The 18,208-nt window shown below is 38.2% G+C and overlaps 1 protein-coding gene across 2 annotated transcripts in view; it reads right to left on the minus strand.

Moving 5' to 3' along the window:
* Nucleotides 1–18,208, minus strand: part of QRSL1 (QRSL1, glutaminyl-tRNA amidotransferase subunit A) — a 39,421-nt gene that overhangs the window by 15,398 nt on the left and 5,815 nt on the right. Inside the window, exons 2-5 of one of the 2 annotated variants that reach the window (XM_027551301.1) lie at nucleotides 12,762–12,921; nucleotides 12,200–12,298; nucleotides 10,882–10,978; nucleotides 375–551 (exon numbers count right to left, since the gene is read on the minus strand). In XM_027551301.1, coding sequence (XP_027407102.1) covers nucleotides 375–551; nucleotides 10,882–10,978; nucleotides 12,200–12,298; nucleotides 12,762–12,921 — 533 coding nt within the window. The remainder of the gene's footprint in view (nucleotides 1–374; nucleotides 552–10,881; nucleotides 10,979–12,199; nucleotides 12,299–12,761; nucleotides 12,922–18,208) is intronic. The other variant, XM_027551302.1, reaches the window with a different exon arrangement.

Raw genomic sequence — 18,208 nt, forward strand, 5'->3', positions numbered from 1 at the left:
GTAAATATATGTATAATCAGTGAGCAGATACCCAAATAAATAATTTTTAAAATGAAATTCAATTAAGTCTGGTTAAGCTAAATGATTTATTCTTATTCTAGAAGATCTGTAAAATCATGTTTTAAAGGAGACCAGATACTACACAGGAAGGGTTTAAATGTCTTAAAGTTAATGTATAAAATATACATATGTGTACTGTATAGTTGAGGGTATTTCTAAGATACAATTTTGATGCAGCAGTGAGCACAAATAGCTCATTAAGGAGAAATAAAAACACCAAGGTATGAATGAGTCAATTGTTGGATTTTGTGTATGGTTTATGACTATCTGTATTGGGTTGGGTTCTAAAGTACAGATAGAAAAAAATATCTTACGCAAAGCACGTGAACGCTGACACGGCCGCTGCACTTCCTCCTGAGCTTCCTCCGGTTATAAGCCAATTTGAATCCTCATTCTCACTGTGAGAGTTTTGCTTCCTCTTTTCTCTATATTGTTTTGAATAACTCCACGGGTTTTTAACTGGTCCAAATATGCCATCTGTGCTTCCAGATCTGAGATGAAGAAGTAAAGCAAGGTATCTTAATAAAACTCTTTTTATGTGATCTCCTGATTACATTATTTGCTTCTAACACTGTATAATCCACTGTAACTTGAATCAGAAAAGGTAGGAAGGCTGCTGAGTTGTAGCTTTCTTTAGATGGTTGCAGAGTTGAAGGATGAGAAGTAAAAGCATTTGTGGTAGAAAGTTGGAAAAAACCAATCTGTTAAGAAAAGGAAATTTTTATCCCAAATGATAATCCAATTCAGCGTAAGATGATTTTCTTCATAAATTAAGGTCTTCCAATTGAAAAGTGTCACAAACATCCAAACAGTTAATAACTAGTCTTGTGAAGGAATTCCTCTTTTAATCAGAAGTTTTAAGAGGGCAATTCCCTGGCAGTCCAGCGGTTAGGACTCCACACTTCCACTGCAGGGGGCACAGTTCCCACCTCTTTTTGGGGAACTAAGATCACACAAGCTGTGTGGCTCAACCAAAAAAAAAAAAAAAAAAACTTTTCTGGGAGATATTCTTAGTGAATGCTAATAACCTTTTTTACTTTTGAAAAAACTTCAACCTAATAGACAACTTACAGAAATAAAAACAGTATGAAAAAACATATACCCTTTACCCAGGCTCACCTATTGTTCACCTTTTACCCCATTTGTTTTATCATTTGTGTGCTCTGTGTGTGTGGCTGTACATATTTTTCCTGAGCTACTTAGGGGTAAATTATACATATTATGGCCCGTTACCCCAAATACTTTAGCTTTTCCTAAGACAGAGAATAGTCTCTTATACAGTCACAGTATAGTTATCTCAGTAAATTTAACAGCAATACAATACTTTTATCAAATCTACCACATGTAATCCAATTTTGTCATTTGATCCAATAATGTCCTTTATAGCATTTTCCCTTTTTCCAGTACAGGATCAAGTCTAGAGTTAAGAATTATATTAAACTTTTCTCTTTAACCTCTTTAACTTTTTTCACCAGCCAAGAACACTGAGTTGTTTCCTGTTTTTAGCAATTTGAATAAAGCTACAATAAATATTGTAGTGAAAGGCCCCAGCCAGTGCTTCTGTATAAACATAAGCATTCATCTCTTGGGTAAATACCTAGGATTGAGATTGCTGGCTCTTATGGTAAGTGTATGTTTAACTTTATAAGAAACTGCTAAACTGTTTTCCAAAGTGGCTATACCATTTTGCATTGCCTACCAGCACTGTATGAGAATCCAGTTGTCCATCCCTGTCAGCACTTGATACTGTCATTTGTTAAGCCATTCTAATTATTAGGTGTATGTACTTCAGTGTGGTTTTAATTTGCATTTCCTAAACGACTAACCATGTTTGATGTGTTTGTCAATTGTGTATCTTCTTTGATATACGATTTTACATCTCTTTATATCTCATTTTTTTAAAAAATTGGTTTTCTTATTATTGAGTTGGAAAAGATTCAATATATACTGGATACTAGTTCTTGGTCAGCATATGTCTTGCAAATATTTTTGCTAAGTGTGTGGCTTGTTTTTTCATTTTTAACAGTGCATTAAATACAAAAGTTATTTATTTTAATGAAATTCAATTTACCAGTTTTTAACTTTACAGACTGTACTTTATGTGTTCCCTCTAGGAAATCTTTGTATAATTCAAGGTCACAAAGATTTTCTCCTACACTTCTATGAGTTTAAGATTTTAACTTCTTTAGCCTCTTTTAATCTGGAACATTTTCACAGCCTTTGTTTTTTTTTATGATACTGACATTTTAATAGAAGATATCTCATTTCAGATTTGTCTTTTGTCTCCTTGTTATTAGCTTCGGGTTACACATTTTCAGCTAGAACACTGCATAGGTGATGATGTTCCTTCTCAGGGAAGGAGGTACACAGTATGACTTCACCCTCATTGGTGATGTTCATGCTGACCAGCCATTCAAGGCAATGTCCTAAAAACCTAGGTTCAAGTTTATTCCCACAGATTTATTTATTCAACACATATTTACTAGGTTCTAACAGATACCAGTTTTGGAGAATCAAGGAATCTGCTTCTATGAAACAGGAAACACAGACCAAGCAAATATTACAAACATTACAAATGGGGAAATAAAAAGTGCTTCTGATGAAAAACTAAATGTTTTCCTCATGATCAGGAAAAAGGCAAGGATATCTGCTCTTATCATCTTTATTCAATATTGTACTTAAGGTCCTAACTGGTGCAATAAGGCAAGATAAATAAATAAAAGTGTCTCTATTGTAGGCTACAAGATCATTTACATAAAATATACCAAATAATCTATAAGATCAGCTAGAATTAATAAGGGAGCTTAGCAAGGTCACAGGATAAAAATAATAGGTTAACATAGAAAAGTAAATTTCTATGTATTCTAACAATGTTAAACAATCAGAAATTGAAAAGAAAATTACATTTTCTGTAATAGTAAAGAAACATGAAATACTTGGAGATAGATATGGCAAATTATGTGCGAGATTCATATATAGAAAATCATATATATTGCTGAGAAAAATTAAAGTCTAAATAAATGGAAAGATATAGAGTCATACATCAGAAGGCACATATTAAGATGTCAATTTTCTTTTTTTTTTTCTTATTTGCCAATGTATTTTATCTAGTTTTTACCTCAGAATCATTTTATTTTATTTTATTTATTTTTTTTTATTCAATTTTAGTTTTAAAAAAATTATACATGTGTTCCCCATCCTGAACCCTCCTCCCTCCTCCCTCCCCATACCATCCCTCTGGGTCGTCCCAGTGCACCAGCCCCAAGCATCCAGCATCGTGCACTGAACCTGGACTGGCATCTTGTTTCATACATGACATTCCACATGTTTCAATGCCATTCTCCCAAATCTTCCCACCCTCTCCCTCTCCCACAGAGTCCATAAACCTGTTCTATACATCAGTGTCTCTTTTGCTGTCTCGTACACAGGGTTATCGTTACCATCTTTCTAAATTCCATATATATGCGTTAGTATACTGTATTGGTGTTTGTCCTTCTGGCTTACTTCACTCTGTATAATAGGCTCCAGTTTCATCCACCTCATTAGAACTGATTCAAATGTATTCTTTTTAATGGCTGAGTAATACTCCATTGTGTATATGTACCACTGCTTTCTTATCCATTCATCTGCTGATGGACATCTAGGTTGTTTCCATGTCCTGGCTATTATAAACAGTGCTGCGATGAACATTGGGGTACACGTGTCTCTTTCCCTTCTGGTTTCCTCAGTGTGTATGCCCAGCAGTGGGATTGCTGGATCATAAGGCAGTTCTATTTCCAGTTTTTTAAGGAATCTCCACACTGTTCTCCATAGTGGCTGTACTAGTTTGCATTCCCACCAACAGTGTAAGAGGGTTCCCTTTTCTCCACACCCTCTCCAGCATTTATTATTTGTAGACTTTTGGATCGCAGCCATTCTGACTGGTGTGAAATGGTATCTCATAGTGGTTTTGATTTGCATTTCTCTGATAATAAGTGATGTTGAGCATCGTCTCATGTGTTTGTTAGCCATCTGTATGTCTTCTTTGGAGAAATGTCTATTTAGATCTTTGGCCCATTTTTTGATTGGGTCATTTAGTTTTCTAGAGTTGAGCTGTAGGAGTTGCTTGTATATTTTTGAGATTAGTTGTTTATCGGTTGCTTCATTTGCTATTATTTTCTCCCATTCTGAAGGCTGTCTTTTCACCTTGCTAATAGTTTCCTTTGATGTGCAGAAGCTTTTAAGTTTAATTAGATCCCATTTGTTTATTTTTGCTTTTATTTCCAATATTCTGGGAGGTGGGTCATAGAGGATCCTGCTGTGATGTATGTCAGAGAGTGTTCTGCCTATGTTCTCCTCTAGGAGTTTTATAGTTTCTGGTCTTACGTTGAGATCTTTAATCCATTTTGAGTTTATTTTTGTATATGGTGTTAGAAAGTGTTCTAGTTTCATTCTTTTACAAGTGGTTGACCAGATTTCCCAGCACCACTTGTTAAAGAGATTGTCTTTAATCCATTGTATATTCTTGCCTCCTTTGTCAAAGATAAGGTGTCCATATGTGCCTGGATTTATCTCTGGGCTTTCTATTTTGTTCCATTGATCTATATTTCTGTCTTTGTGCCAGTACCATACTGTCTTGATAACTGTGGCTTTGTAGTAGAGCCTGAAGTCAGGTAGGTTGATTCCTCCAGTTCCATTTTTCTTTCTCAAGATCGCTTTGGCTATTCGAGGTTTTTTGTATTTCCATACAAATTGTGAAATTATTTGTTCTAGCTCTGTGAAGAATACTGTTGGTAGCTTGATAGGGATTGCATTGAATCTATAAATTGCTTTGGGTAGTATACTCATTTTCACTATATTGATTCTTCCAATCCATGAACATGGTATATCTCTCCATCTATTAGTGTCCTCTTTGATTTCTTTCACCAGTGTTTTATAGTTTTCTATATATAGGTCTTTAGTTTCTTTAGGTAGATATATTCCTAAGTATTTTATTCTTTTCGTTGCAATAGTGAATGGAATTGTTTCCTTAATTTCTCTTTCTGTTTTCTCATTATTAGTGTATAGGAATGCAAGGGATTTCTGTGTGTTGATTTTATATCCTGCAACTTTACTATAATCATTGATTAGTTCTAGTAATTTTCTGGTGGAGTCTTTAGGGTTTTCTATGTAGAGGATCATGTCATCTGCAAATAGTGAGAGTTTTACTTCTTCTTTTCCAATTTGGATTCCTTTTATTTCTTTTTCTGCTCTGATTGCTGTGGCCAAAACTTCCAAAACTGTGTTGAATAGTAATGGTGAAAGTGGGCACCCTTGTCTTGTTCCTGACTTTAGAGGAAATGCTTTCAATTTTTCACCATTGAGGATAATGTTTGCTGTGTGTTTGTCATATATAGCTTTTATTATGTTGAGGTATGTTCCTTCTCTTCCTGCTTTCTGGAGAGTTTTTATCATAAATGGGTGTTGAATTTTGTCAAAGGCTTTCTCTGCATCTATTGAGATAATCATATGGTTTTTGTTTTTCAATTTGTTAATGTGGTGTATTACATTGATTGATTTGCGGATATTGAAGAATCCTTGCATCCCTGGGATAAAGCCCACTTGGTCATGGTGTATGATCTTTTTAATGTGTTGTTGGATTCTGATTGCTAGAATTTTGTTTAGGATTTTTACATCTATGTTCATCAGTGATATTGGCCTGTAGTTTTCTTTTTTTGTGGGATCTTTGTCAGGTTTTGGTATTAGGGTGATGGTGGCCTCATAGAATGAGTTTGGAAGTTTACCTTCCTCTGCAATTTTCTGGACGAGTTTGAGCAGGATAGGTGTTAGCTCTTCTCTAAATTTTTGGTAGAATTCAGCTGTGAAGCCGTCTGGACCTGGGCTTTTGTTTGCTGGAAGATTTTTGATTACAGTTTCAATTTCCGTGCTTGTGATGGGTCTGTTAAGGTTTTCTATTTCTTCCTGGTCGAGTTTTGGAAAGTTGTACTTTTCTAAGAATTTGTCCATTTCTTCCTCGTTGTCCATTTTATTGGCATATAATTGTTGATAATAGTCTCTTATGATCTTTTGTATTTCTGTGTTGTCTGTTGTGATCTCTCCATTTTCGTTTCTAATTTTATTGATTTGATTTTTCTCCCTTTGTTTCTTGATGAGTCTGGCTAATGGTTTATCCATTTTATTTATCCTTTCAAAGAACCAGCTTTTGGCTTTGTTGATTTTTGCTATGGTCTCTTTTGTTTTTTTGCATTTATTTCTGCTCTAATTTTTAAGATTTCTTTCCTTCTACTAACCCTGGGGTTCTTCATTTCTTCCTTTTCTAGTTGCTTTAGGTGTAGAGTTAGGTTATTTATTTGTTTTTTTTTCTTGTTTCTTGAGGTGTGCCTGTATTGCTATGAACTTTCCCCTTAGGACTGCTTTTACCGTGTCCCACAGGTTTGGGGTTGTTGTGTTTTCATTTTCATTCGTTTCTATGCAAATTTTGATTTCTTTTTTGATTTCTTCTGTGATTTGTTGGTTATTCAGCAGCGTGTTGTTCAGCCTCCATATGTTGGAATTTTTAATAGTTTTTCTCCTGTAATTGAGATCTAATCTTACTGCATTGTGGTCAGAAAAGATGCTTGGAATGATTTCTATTTTTTTGTATTTACCAAGGCTAGCTTTATGGCCCAGGATGTGATCTATCCTGGAGAAGGTTCCATGTGCGCTTGAGAAAAAGTTGAAGTTCATTGTTTCGGGATGAAATGTCCTATAGATATCAGTTAGGTCTAACTGGTCTATTGTATCGTTTAATGTTTGTGTTTCCTTGTTAATTTTCTGTTTAGTTGATCTATCCATAGGTGTGAGTGGGGTATTAAAGTCTCACTATTATTGTGTTATTGTTAATTTCTCCTTTCATACTTGTTAGCATTTGTCTTACATACTGTGGTGCTCCCGTGTTGGGTGCATATATATTTATAATTGTTATATCTTCTTCTTGGATTGATCCTTTGATCATTATGTAGTGACCTTCTTTGTCTCTTTTCACAGCCTTTGTTTTAAAGTGTATTTTATCTGATATGAGTATTGCTACTCCTGCTTTCTTTTGGTCCCTATTTGCATGGAAAATCTTTTTCCAGCCCTTCACTTTCAGTCTGTAGGTGTCCCCTGTTTTGAGGTGGGTCTCTTGTAGACAACATATGTAGGGGTCTTGTTTTTGTATCCATTCAGCCAGTCTTTGTCTTTTGGTTGGGGCATTCAACCCATTTACGTTTAAGGTAATTACTGATAAGTATGATCCCGTTGCCATTTACTTTATTGTTTGGGGTTCAAATTTATACACCATTTTTGTGTTTCCTGTCTAGAGAATATCCTTTAGTATTTGTTGGAGAGCTGGTTTGGTGGTGCAGAATTCTCTCAGCTTTTGCTTGTCTGAGAAGCTTTTGATTTCTCCTTCATACTTGAATGAGATCCTTGCTGGGTACAATAATCTGGGCTGTAGGTTATTTTCTTTCATCATTTTAAGTATGTCTTGCCATTCCCTCCTGGCCTAAAGAGTTTCTATTGAAAGATCAGCTGTTATCCTTATGGGAATTCCCTTGTGTGTTATTTGTTGTTTTTCCCTTGCTGCTTTTAATATTTGTTCTTTGTGTTTGATCTTTGTTAATTTGATTAATATGTGTCTTGGGGTGTTTCGCCTTGGGTTTATCCTGTTTGGGATTCTCTGGGTTTCTTGGACTTGGGTGATTATTTCCTTCCCCAGTTTAAGGAAGTTTTCAACTATTATCTCCTCAAGTATTTTCTCATGGTCTTTCTTTTTGTCTTCTTCTTCTGGAACCCCTATGATTCGAATGTTGTAGCGTTTAATATTGTCCTGGAGGTCTCTGAGATTGTCCTCATTTCTTTTAATTCGTTTTTTTTTTTTATTCTGATTCATTTATTTCTACCATTCTATCTTCTAATTCACTAATCCTATCTTCTGCCTCTGTTATTCTACTATTTGTTGCCTCCAGAGTGTTTTTAATTTCATTTATTGCATTATTCATTATATATTGACTCTTTTTTATTTCTTCTAGGTCCTTGTTAAACCTTTCTTGCATCTTCTCAATCCTTGTCTCCAAGCTATTTATCTGTGATTCCATTTTAATTTCAAGATTTTGGATCAATTTCACTATCATTATTCGGAATTCTTTATCAGGTAGATTCCCTATCTCTTCCTCTTTTGTTTGGTTTGGTGGGGATTTATCCTGTTCCTTTATCTGCTGGGTATTCCTCTGTCTCTTCATCTTGTTTAAATTGCTGAGTTTGGGGTGTCCTTTCTGTATTCTGGCAGTTTGTGGAGTTCTCTTTATTGTGGCTTTTCCTCGCTGTGTGTGGGTTTGTACAGGTGGCTTGTCAAGGTTTCCTGGTTAGGGAAGCTTGTGTTGGTGTTCTGATGGGTGGAGCTGTATTTCTTCTCTTTGTTCAGTCGCGCTGTGGGGAGGGAGGGATGGATGCTGCAAACAAATAACACTGGCGTGCGCTCGCAGTGCCTCAGCCACACTGGGTCTGCCCCCGCTCACGGCGCGTGTAGCCTCCCTGCCCACACTGCTCGGGCTCTAGGTTGTTCTGCCGGGAACAATCCGAGGCTGGCCCTGGGTTGCATGTACCTCCCAGGTCCAAGCCGCTCAGGTTCAGGCACTCGGGTAGTCCTCAGAGGCGCAGACTCAGTTGGGCCTGAGTTTTGTGCTCTTCCCAGGTCCGAGCAGCTCAAGTGATGAGGTGTTTGGCGAGCGCCAATGCTGCGACTTATCGCCTCCCCGCCACTCGGTTATCTGGGTGTAAAACCGGCGCACCTTCTCAGGCAGATGTTAACCGTCCAGACCCCCCAAAAGTTTTAGTTAGCAAAGAAGCCTGCTTACAGTTTTATAGATAATGTCTCTCTGGGGCTGCGATTGCCCCCTTCCGGCTCTGGCTGCCTGTCACCGGAGGGGGAAGGTCTGCAGCCGGCTATCTCTGTTCAATTCTTTGTTCCGTGCGCGGGCCTGGCGGTGTCTTAGGTTGGGGCTGGCTTTTCGCGTGGTAGATATCCCACAGTCTGGTTTGCTAGCCCAAATTATTTCGCTCAGATAGTGCTCAGGGTATTCAGGCCAGATTCTTACTCTAAGCGATGCAGCCCGCGCTGCACCTCCCTGCCCAGCCCCCGCTTGCTAATGGCGCGTGCAGGCGTCTGCGCTGCTTCTCTGCTGGGGGAGTTACCGTAGGACTCGAAATCTTCAAGTTTTAATTGTTTATTTATTTTTTCTTCCTGTTATGTTGCCCTCTGTGCTTCCAAAGCTCGGCACAGATTCGGCAGTGAGAAGGTTTCCTGGTGTTTGGAAACTTCTCTCTTTTTAAGACTCCCTTCCCGGGACGGAACTCCGTCCCTCTCTCTTTTGTCTCTTTTTTTGTCTTTTATATTTTTTCCTACCTCCTTTCGAAGAGTTGGATTGCTTTTCTGGGTGCCTGATGTCCTCTGCCGGCATTCAGAAGTTGTTTTGTGGAATTTACTCAACGTTTAAATGCTCTTTTGATGAATTTGTGGGGGAGAAAGTGTTCTCCCCGTCCTACTCCTCCGCCATCTTGGCTCCTCAAGATGTCAATTTTCTAAAACCTAATCTATAAGTCAATACCACCACAATCAAAATCCTATCAAGCTTCTCTGTGAAATTATTAATTCAGTTCTAAAACTTATATGCAAATGCAAAGGACCTGCTGCTGCTGCTGCTAAGTCGCTTCAGTCGTGTCTGACTCTGCGACTCCATAGACGGCAGCCCACCAGGCTCCCAAGTCCCTGGGATTCTCCAGGCAAGAACACTGGAGTGGGTTGCCATTTCCTTTACCAATGCATGAAAGTGAAAAGTGAAAGTGAAGTCGCTTAGTAGTGTCCGACTCTTAGCAACTCTATGGACTGCAGCTCACCAGGCTCCTCCATCCATGGGATTTTCCAGGCAAGAGTACTGGAGTGGGGTGCCATTGCCTTCTCCGCAAGGCTTACTATGAAGCTACAATCATCAAGATAGCATGATAATGGATTAGGAATACACAAATCAACAGAATAGAATCCAGAAATAGACCTATACATATGTTGGACTGATTTTTGGCAAAGGAATCAAAGTAATTTAATTTGAATTCCTATGGTCCCAGATATATACGATAGACATATGCAAAAAAATGAACTTTTGCTTTCTTCACATAATCTACAAAAAATTAACTGGATTACAATTTTAAATATAAGAACTAAAACTATAAAACTTCTAGGAGAAAACACTGGAAAAAAAAGTCTTGATGACCTTGGAAAAGGTAAAGCTTTCTTAGAAAAGACACAAAACCATGAGTCATTAAAGGAAGAAAACAACAAACTGGACTTCATCAAAACTAAAACCTTTTGCTATTTGAAAGGCATATTCAGAGGATGCAAAGACAAGCCAGAGACTCAGAGAACCTATTTGCAAATCACCTATTTGATAATGGACTTGAATCCAGACTATATGGGGAAAAACTCTTACAACTCATTGAGAAGATTTGAATAGATACTTCACCAAAGATATATGGATAGCAAAATAAACACATGATGATCAACATTGTTAGTCATCGGGGAAATGCAAATCAAAACCAAAGTGAGATATCTATCAGCAGAACACAAGCTCTCATGGAGGGACTGAGAAATTGGCAGAATCCTCACGAAATCACCTCACTAACGTCATCTCTCATGGAGGAACTGAGGAACTAGCAAGGAATTGGCAAGAGAGTTCTCACGAAGTCACACTACTTTTAGGTACCTACATACAATGAAGTTGAAGACACAGATGAAAGAAATACAGGAAAAGAAAATTTAATTTTACTTACCCCATAGCAAACTCATCTAAGTTTGTTTTTCCCATTAGCAGAGCTCCCTGATCCAACAACTTCTGAACTACTGTGGCATTATAAGGTGGTACATAACCTGAAAAAAATTCAGTTTTCTTTAAAAAAAAACAAAAACAAAACTGAGGTATAGCTGATTTAAATGTTATATTACAGGTGTAAAACATAGTGATTCAAATATTTTACAGGTTATATTTAAAGTTATTATAAAATGTTGTCATATTCCCTGTTCTGTACAATATACTCTTATAGCTTATTTATTTTATACAGTCACTTATACCTTTTAATCCCCTCCCCTTTCTTGCCCCTGTCCTCCTAAAAATTCAGTAATTTTTATCATAGGAAAGAAAACAGTGAACATGTAAATCCTATGTAAGAAACAATTTTAAACTCCAATTAAGCAATTCATATTGACAAATGCTACTTATTCCTAATTTAAGTTGTACTTTCTTCTGAAAGTTAATGTTTTTCTGCAGCTGACTGCTTGCTATATTTTCTAAAGAAAGTCTCTATATTCATCATCTTTATAATCTAAAAATATTGACTTTAACAGTACAAAATATTGAATGATAGAGAGGTACCCAAGTCATTTGAAATTAATCACAAATCATTCTGCTCATTGCATTGACTTTTTCTTCTCAGATGTGCTATATCACACAGCAATTTTTATCTATTTCCAGCAGGGATAGATCTTTATTGTTAATTAAAATTTCCTCTATCTAGTGTATATTTGCAAACAATTAACAACAGTTTACTTTATCAAAGGAACTTGGGGCATACACTTCAGAATATTAGTTTTAGTGTGAAGTTCTCTATCCTTTTTCCATTTTTTTTCCTCCTAGGATCCAACCATATATTGATAAATATGATTCCTTTTTTACCTACTAAACTTAAAAAATTAAAACTAAGCATCATTATACTAAGTATAGTGATAAAAAATAATCAGACAGTAGATGTTATTAATAATAAATCCTTATACCATCTGCAAAAGAGGGGGTAATGACAGCTACTTTATACTTATTTCTATACTATCGAGTGGAAGTTGGAGGAGTTAAGAGTTCACTTAGTGTGTTTGCAGTGATGTTATCTTCCTAAATAGGATTCCTCTGTTAAGCAGGCCTACCCCTGAAGAATAACTTTGCATTCTGAAAGAGCAAATAGTAAGAAGGTAATATTCCACCATAAGTTATTTCCTGTGCAAATATAACTAGTCTAAGATATCTTGGTGCATTAGTATCTTTAATTTAAACTGAAAAACACTTATTTTTATAAATTAATGCTCTGGCTAGTTACACTTTACCTTTCAGCATGTTTGATGCACAGGTTGTCTCAATGCCGGATGTACTAAAGTTATCTTTTACTGCAATAGGAATTCCATCTAAATCTCCCAGTGAGTGACCTGCATTAAGAAACCAAAAGAATAGAAAAGATATCTAGTTTGACATACAGAGACATTAATCCTAGTTATTAAGACAGCTACTAGCTTGCTGAAGATACTTCTTCAGAAATCAAATTTGTTAGAAATTATTACAAGTTGGACATTATAAAGCATCACGTATCTATTAGTCTCATTTTTACTATACCTCAAACCAGTTGTTCTTTTAAAAAATAATTTTATTTATTTGGCCATACTACAAGATTTGTGGGGTCTAAGTTCCCCAACCAATGACTGAACATGAGCCCCCAACAGTGGAAGTGCGGAGTCCTAACCACTGAATCTCCAGGGAATTCCCCAGGTCTTTAAATAAGGGAAGTTTTTTTTTTTAATGTTTAAAGCTCTACCTGCCAAATGGAGACTGCTATATCCAATTAAACTCTTTCTCTCGGGATGTAACAATTAAGTACAAGTCAAAGTAATTTACCTTTCTTATATCTTTTCTCTGATTCTTCAGCTTGCTTTAAGGCCACTTCTTCTGATACAGTAATGTATGCATTTAGAAACTTAGTCTTCTTGATAAGGGAGAGACATCTTTGACAGAGCTCAGTTGGCGTGATCTGGCCTTGTTTCAGTGCCACAGAAACCTAGAATATACACAATTCCAAAAAACTTCTGCTGAGTCTGCACAAGTTTCAAATGTTATACTGAGACAGGCAGATAGAGTGGTTAAATATAAAAATTTGAAGTGAGGTTTAGATTCAAAACCAAGACCAGGCACTACTGTTGCTTTACATGCATTATCACTTTATTCAGCCCTTAAAACAACCAACAAATTATTAACCTCACTTTATAGATAAATTAACTGAAGCTCAGAGAGGTTAAATGATTTGCTCAAAGTCACACAAATAGTAAAGGGTAACTTCTTAACATCTGCTCCTTCACGATTTCTCACTGCCCCAGTGGAAGCTTAGCCTGTCCTGTATGTTGACTGAAGAAAGTAGGGAAAACCACTAGACCATTCAGGTATGACCTAAATCAAATCCCTTATGATTATACAGTGGAAGTGAGAAATAGATTTAAGGGCCTAGATCTGATAGATAGAGTGCCTGGTGAACTATGGAATGAGGTTCATGACAGTACAGGAGACAGGGATCAAGACCATCCCCAAGAAAAAGAAATGCAAAAAAGCAAAATGGCTGTCTGGGGAGGCCTTACAAATAGCTGTGAAATGAAGAGAAGCGAAAAGCAAAGGAGAAAAGGAAAGATATAAGCATCTGAATGCAGAGTTCCAAAGAAGAGATAAGAAAGCCTTCCTCAGTGATCAATGCAAAGAAATACAGGAAAACAACAGAATGGGAAAGACTAGAGATCTCTTCAAGAAAATCAGAGATACCAAGGGGACATTTCATGCAAAGATGGGCTCGATAAAGGACAGAAATGGTATGGACCTAACAGAAGCAGAAGATATTAAGAAGAGGTGGCAAGGATACACAGAACTGTACAAAAAAGATCTTCATGACCCAGATAATCACGATGGTGTGATCACTGACCTAGAGCCAGACATCCTGGAATGTGAAGTCAAGTGGGCCTTAGAAAGCATCACTACGAACAAAGCTAGTGAAGGTGATGGAATTCCAGTTGAGCTATTTCAAATCCTGAAAGATGATGCTGTGAAAGTGCTGCACTCAATATGCCAGCAAATTTGGAAAACTCAGCAGTGGCCACAGGACTGGAAAAGGTCAGTTTTCATTCCAAACCCAAAGAAAGGCAATGCCAAAGAATGCTCAAACTACTGCACAATTGCACTCATCTCACATGCTAGTAAAGTAATGCTCAAAATTCTCCAGGCCAGGCTTCAGCAATACGTGAACCGTGAACTTCCTGATGTTCAAGCTGGTTTTAGAAAAGGCAGAGGAACCAGAGATCAAATTGCCAACATCCGATGGATCATTGAAAAAGCAAAAGAGTTCCAGAAAAACATCTATTTCTGCTTTATTGACTATGCCAAAGCCTTTGACTGTGTGGATCACAATAAACTGTGGAAAATTCTGAAAGAGACGGGAATCCCAGACCACCTGACCTGCCTCTTGAGAAATCTGTATGCAGGTCAGGAAGCAACAGTTAGAAGTGGACATGGAACAACAGACTGGTTCCAAATAGGAAAAGGAGTACGTCAAGGCTGTATATGGCCACCCTGTTTATTTAACTTATATGCAGAGTACATCATGAGAAATGCTGGACTGGAAGAAACACAAGCTGGAATCAAGATTGCCGGGAGAAATATCAATAACCTCAGATATGCAGATGACACCACCCTTATGGCAGAAAGTGAAGAGGAACTCAAAAGCCTCTTGATGAAAGTGAAAGTGGAGAATGAAAAAGTTGGCTTAAAGCTCAACATTCAGAAAACAAAGATCATGGCATCCGGTCCCATCACTTCATGGGAAATAGATGGGTAAACAGTGGAAACAGTGTCAGACTTTATTTTTCTGGGCTCCAAAATCACTGCAGATGGTGACTGCAGCCATGAAATTAAAAGACGCTTACTCCTTGGAAGGAAAGAACCTAGATAGCATATTCAAAAGCAGAGACATTACTTTGCCAACAAAGGTCGGTCTAGTCAAGGCTATGGTTTTTTCAGTGGTCATGTATGGATGTTGAGAGTTGGTCTGTGAAGAAGGCTGAGCACCAAAGAATTGATGCTTTTGAACTGTGGTGTTGGAGAAGACTCTTGAGAGTCCCTTGGACTGCAAGGAAATCCAACCAGTCCATTCTGAAGGAGATCAGCCCTGGGATTTCTTTGGAAGGAATGATGCTGAAGCTGAAACTCCAATACTTTGGCCACCTCATGCAAAGAGTTGATTCATTGGAAAAGACTCTGATGCTGGGAGGGATTGGGGGCAGGAGGAGAAGGGGACGACAGAGGATGAGATGGCTGGGTGGAATCACTGACTCGATGGACGTGGGTCTGGGTGCACTCTGGGAGTTGGTGATGGACAGGGAGGCCTGGCGTGCTGCAATTCATGGGGTCGCGAAGAGTCAGACATGACTGAGCGACTGAACTGAATTGACTGAATATATATCAAGCAATAGGAGTTTGCGTTTAGGGGAAAATCTGCAAGTGTTCTGCTCTAAACTGTTGAATAAATCATCAGAGAGGTGGTATTCTTAGGCCTGAGGGTGTTGAGCTAGAAAAGCAGTGCCAATAAGCCACTGAGAGGGCCGCTAATGCTGATGCACAGAAGGAGGAAAGGGCTACCATGGGGATACTGGGAGGATCGGGGGTTGGTGAGGGGCAGCTGGGCTCGACTCAAAGGAGATAACTGAATGTAACAAAAAAGGTATTACTGCTGAATGGTTTGTATGACGCTTGAGAAGAGTGGAGCGGAAGAGAAAAAAAAGACAGCAGTGTGTTCTGATACTGTAAATATGGAGTGGGCTTATGTAAATAGGCTGCAAGTATCAGAACTTGCAGAAGCACAAAGCTGGACAGACACAGAGGTATATAAACAGGCCTACCCCAGAGCAGAACCGTAAACACGAGGAAGATTATATCTGCTATTGTCTCCTCTTTTTGCCTCCCCTCAAGTCCCCTGATGCCCATTATCCTCACGTTGCCTTCTGACTCACCAGCTGCTATGACAGGAAGAGGTAAGGAGTTGCAGCTGTGGTTACAAAGGCAAGAAATCAGACTGTCTGGAGTACTCACTTATTTATTGAAGTATATCTGATCTACAGTGTTGTGTTGGTTTCAGGTGTAAAGCAAAGTGATTCAGTTACAAATACGTCTTTTTTTCCCCCCAGATTTTCTTTTCCGTTATAGGTTACTACATAATATTGAGTAGATTTCCCTGTGCTATAAAGTAGGTCCTTGTGTGTTATCTGTTTTATGTGTAGTAGTGTGTATATGTTAATCTCAAACTCCTAATTTATCCCCTCCTCTTTCCTTTTGGTAACCGTAAGTTTGACATCTATGTCTGTGGGTCTATTTCTATTCTGTATGTAAGTTCAGTTGTATCATTATTTTTTAAGATTCCGTGTATAAGCAGTATCATGTCTTTGTCTTACTTCACTTAGTATGATAATCTCCAGGTCCATCCATATTGCTGCAAATGGCATTATTTCATTTTTATTTTTTTATGGCTGAGTAATGTCCCATTATGCCAGCAAATTTGGAAAACTCAGCAGTGGCCACAGGACTGGAAAAGGTCAGTTTTCATTCCAATCCCAAAGAAAGGCAATGCCAAAGAATGCTCAAACTACCGCACAATTGCACTCATCTCACATGCTAGTAAAGTAATGCTCAAAATTCTCCAGGCCAGGCTTCAGCAATATGTGAACCGTGAACTTCCTGATGTTCAAGCTGGTTTTAGAAAAGGCAGAGGAACCAGAGATCAAATTGCCAACATCCGATGGATCATGGAAAAAGCAAGAAAGTTCCAGAAAAACATCTATTTCTGCTTTATTGACTATGCCAAAGCCTTTGACTGTGTGGATCACAATAAACTGTGGAAAATTCTGAAAGAGATGGGAATCCCAGACCACCTGACCTGCCTCTTGAGAAACCTATATGCAGGTCAGGAAGCAACAGTTAGAACTGGACATGGAACAACAGACTGGTTCCAAATAGGAAAAGGAGTTCGTCAAGGCTGTATATTGTCACCCTGTTTATTTAACTTCTATGCAGACTACATCATGAGAAACGCTGGACTGGAAGAAACACAAGCTGGCATCAAGATTGCCGGGAGAAATATGAATAACCTCAGATATGCAGATGACACCACCCTTATGGCAGAAAGTGAAGAGGAACTAAAAAGCCTCTTGATGAAAGTGAAAGTGGAGAGTGAAAAAGTTGGCTTAAAGCTCAACATTCAGAAAACGAAGATCATGGCATCCGGTCCCACCACTTCATGGGAAATAGATGGGGAAACAGTGGAAACAGTGTCAGACTTTATTTTTCTGGGCTCCAAAATCACTACAGATGGTGACTGCAGCCATGAAATTAAAAGACGCTTACTCCTTAGAAGGAATTCAAAAGCAGAGACATTACTTTGCCAACAAAGGTTCGTCTCGTCAAGACTATGGTTTTTCCTGTGGTCATGTATGGATGTGAGAGTTGGACTGTGAAGAAGACTGAGCGCCGAAGAATTGATGCTTTTGAACTGTGGTGTTGGAGAAGACTCTTGGGAGTCCCTTGGACTGCAAGGAGATCCAACCAGTCCATTCTGAAGGAGATCAGCCCTGGGATTTCTTTAGAAGGAATGATGCTGAAGCTGAAACTCCAGTACTTTGGCCACTTCATGCGAAGAGTTGACTCATTGGAAAAAGACTCTGATGCTGGGAGGGATTGGGGGCAGGAGGAGAAGGGGATGACAGAGGATGAGATGGCTGGATGGAATCACTGACTCTATGGATGTGAGTCGGAGTGAACTCCGGGAATTGGTGATGGACAGGGAGGCCTGGCGTGCTGTGATTCATGGGGTCGCAAAGAGTCGGACACGACTGAGTGACTGATCTGATCTGATCTGAATGTTCCATTGTGTAAATATAGCACATCTTCTTTATCCTTTCATCTGTTGGACATTCAGGTTGTTTCCATGTTCTGGCTATTGTAAATAGTCTTGAAATGAACACTGAGGTGCATACATCTTTTCAAATTATGGTTTTCTCTGGATATATGCCCAGGAGTGGGACTGCAGGGTCATATAGTAGGTCTATTTTTGTTTTTTTAAGGAAGCTGCATACTATTCTGGGAGTACTCATTTTAAATGGTGATCTCTGTTAGGACCGTATTTAGGAAATCTAGATTTGAGAAAATCAAGAAGGGAAATGAAAACAAAGATGCTAATTAGCTAGAATGGACTAGGCACAAGGATTATGACAAATAGTAAGATCCCCTGGAGCAAAACTAAAAGGGTCATATCTGAATAT

The sequence above is a fragment of the Bos indicus x Bos taurus genome, chromosome 9 (assembly GCF_003369695.1).
Source record: "Bos indicus x Bos taurus breed Angus x Brahman F1 hybrid chromosome 9, Bos_hybrid_MaternalHap_v2.0, whole genome shotgun sequence".
In the NCBI taxonomy this organism is placed as follows: domain Eukaryota; kingdom Metazoa; phylum Chordata; class Mammalia; order Artiodactyla; family Bovidae; genus Bos; species Bos indicus x Bos taurus.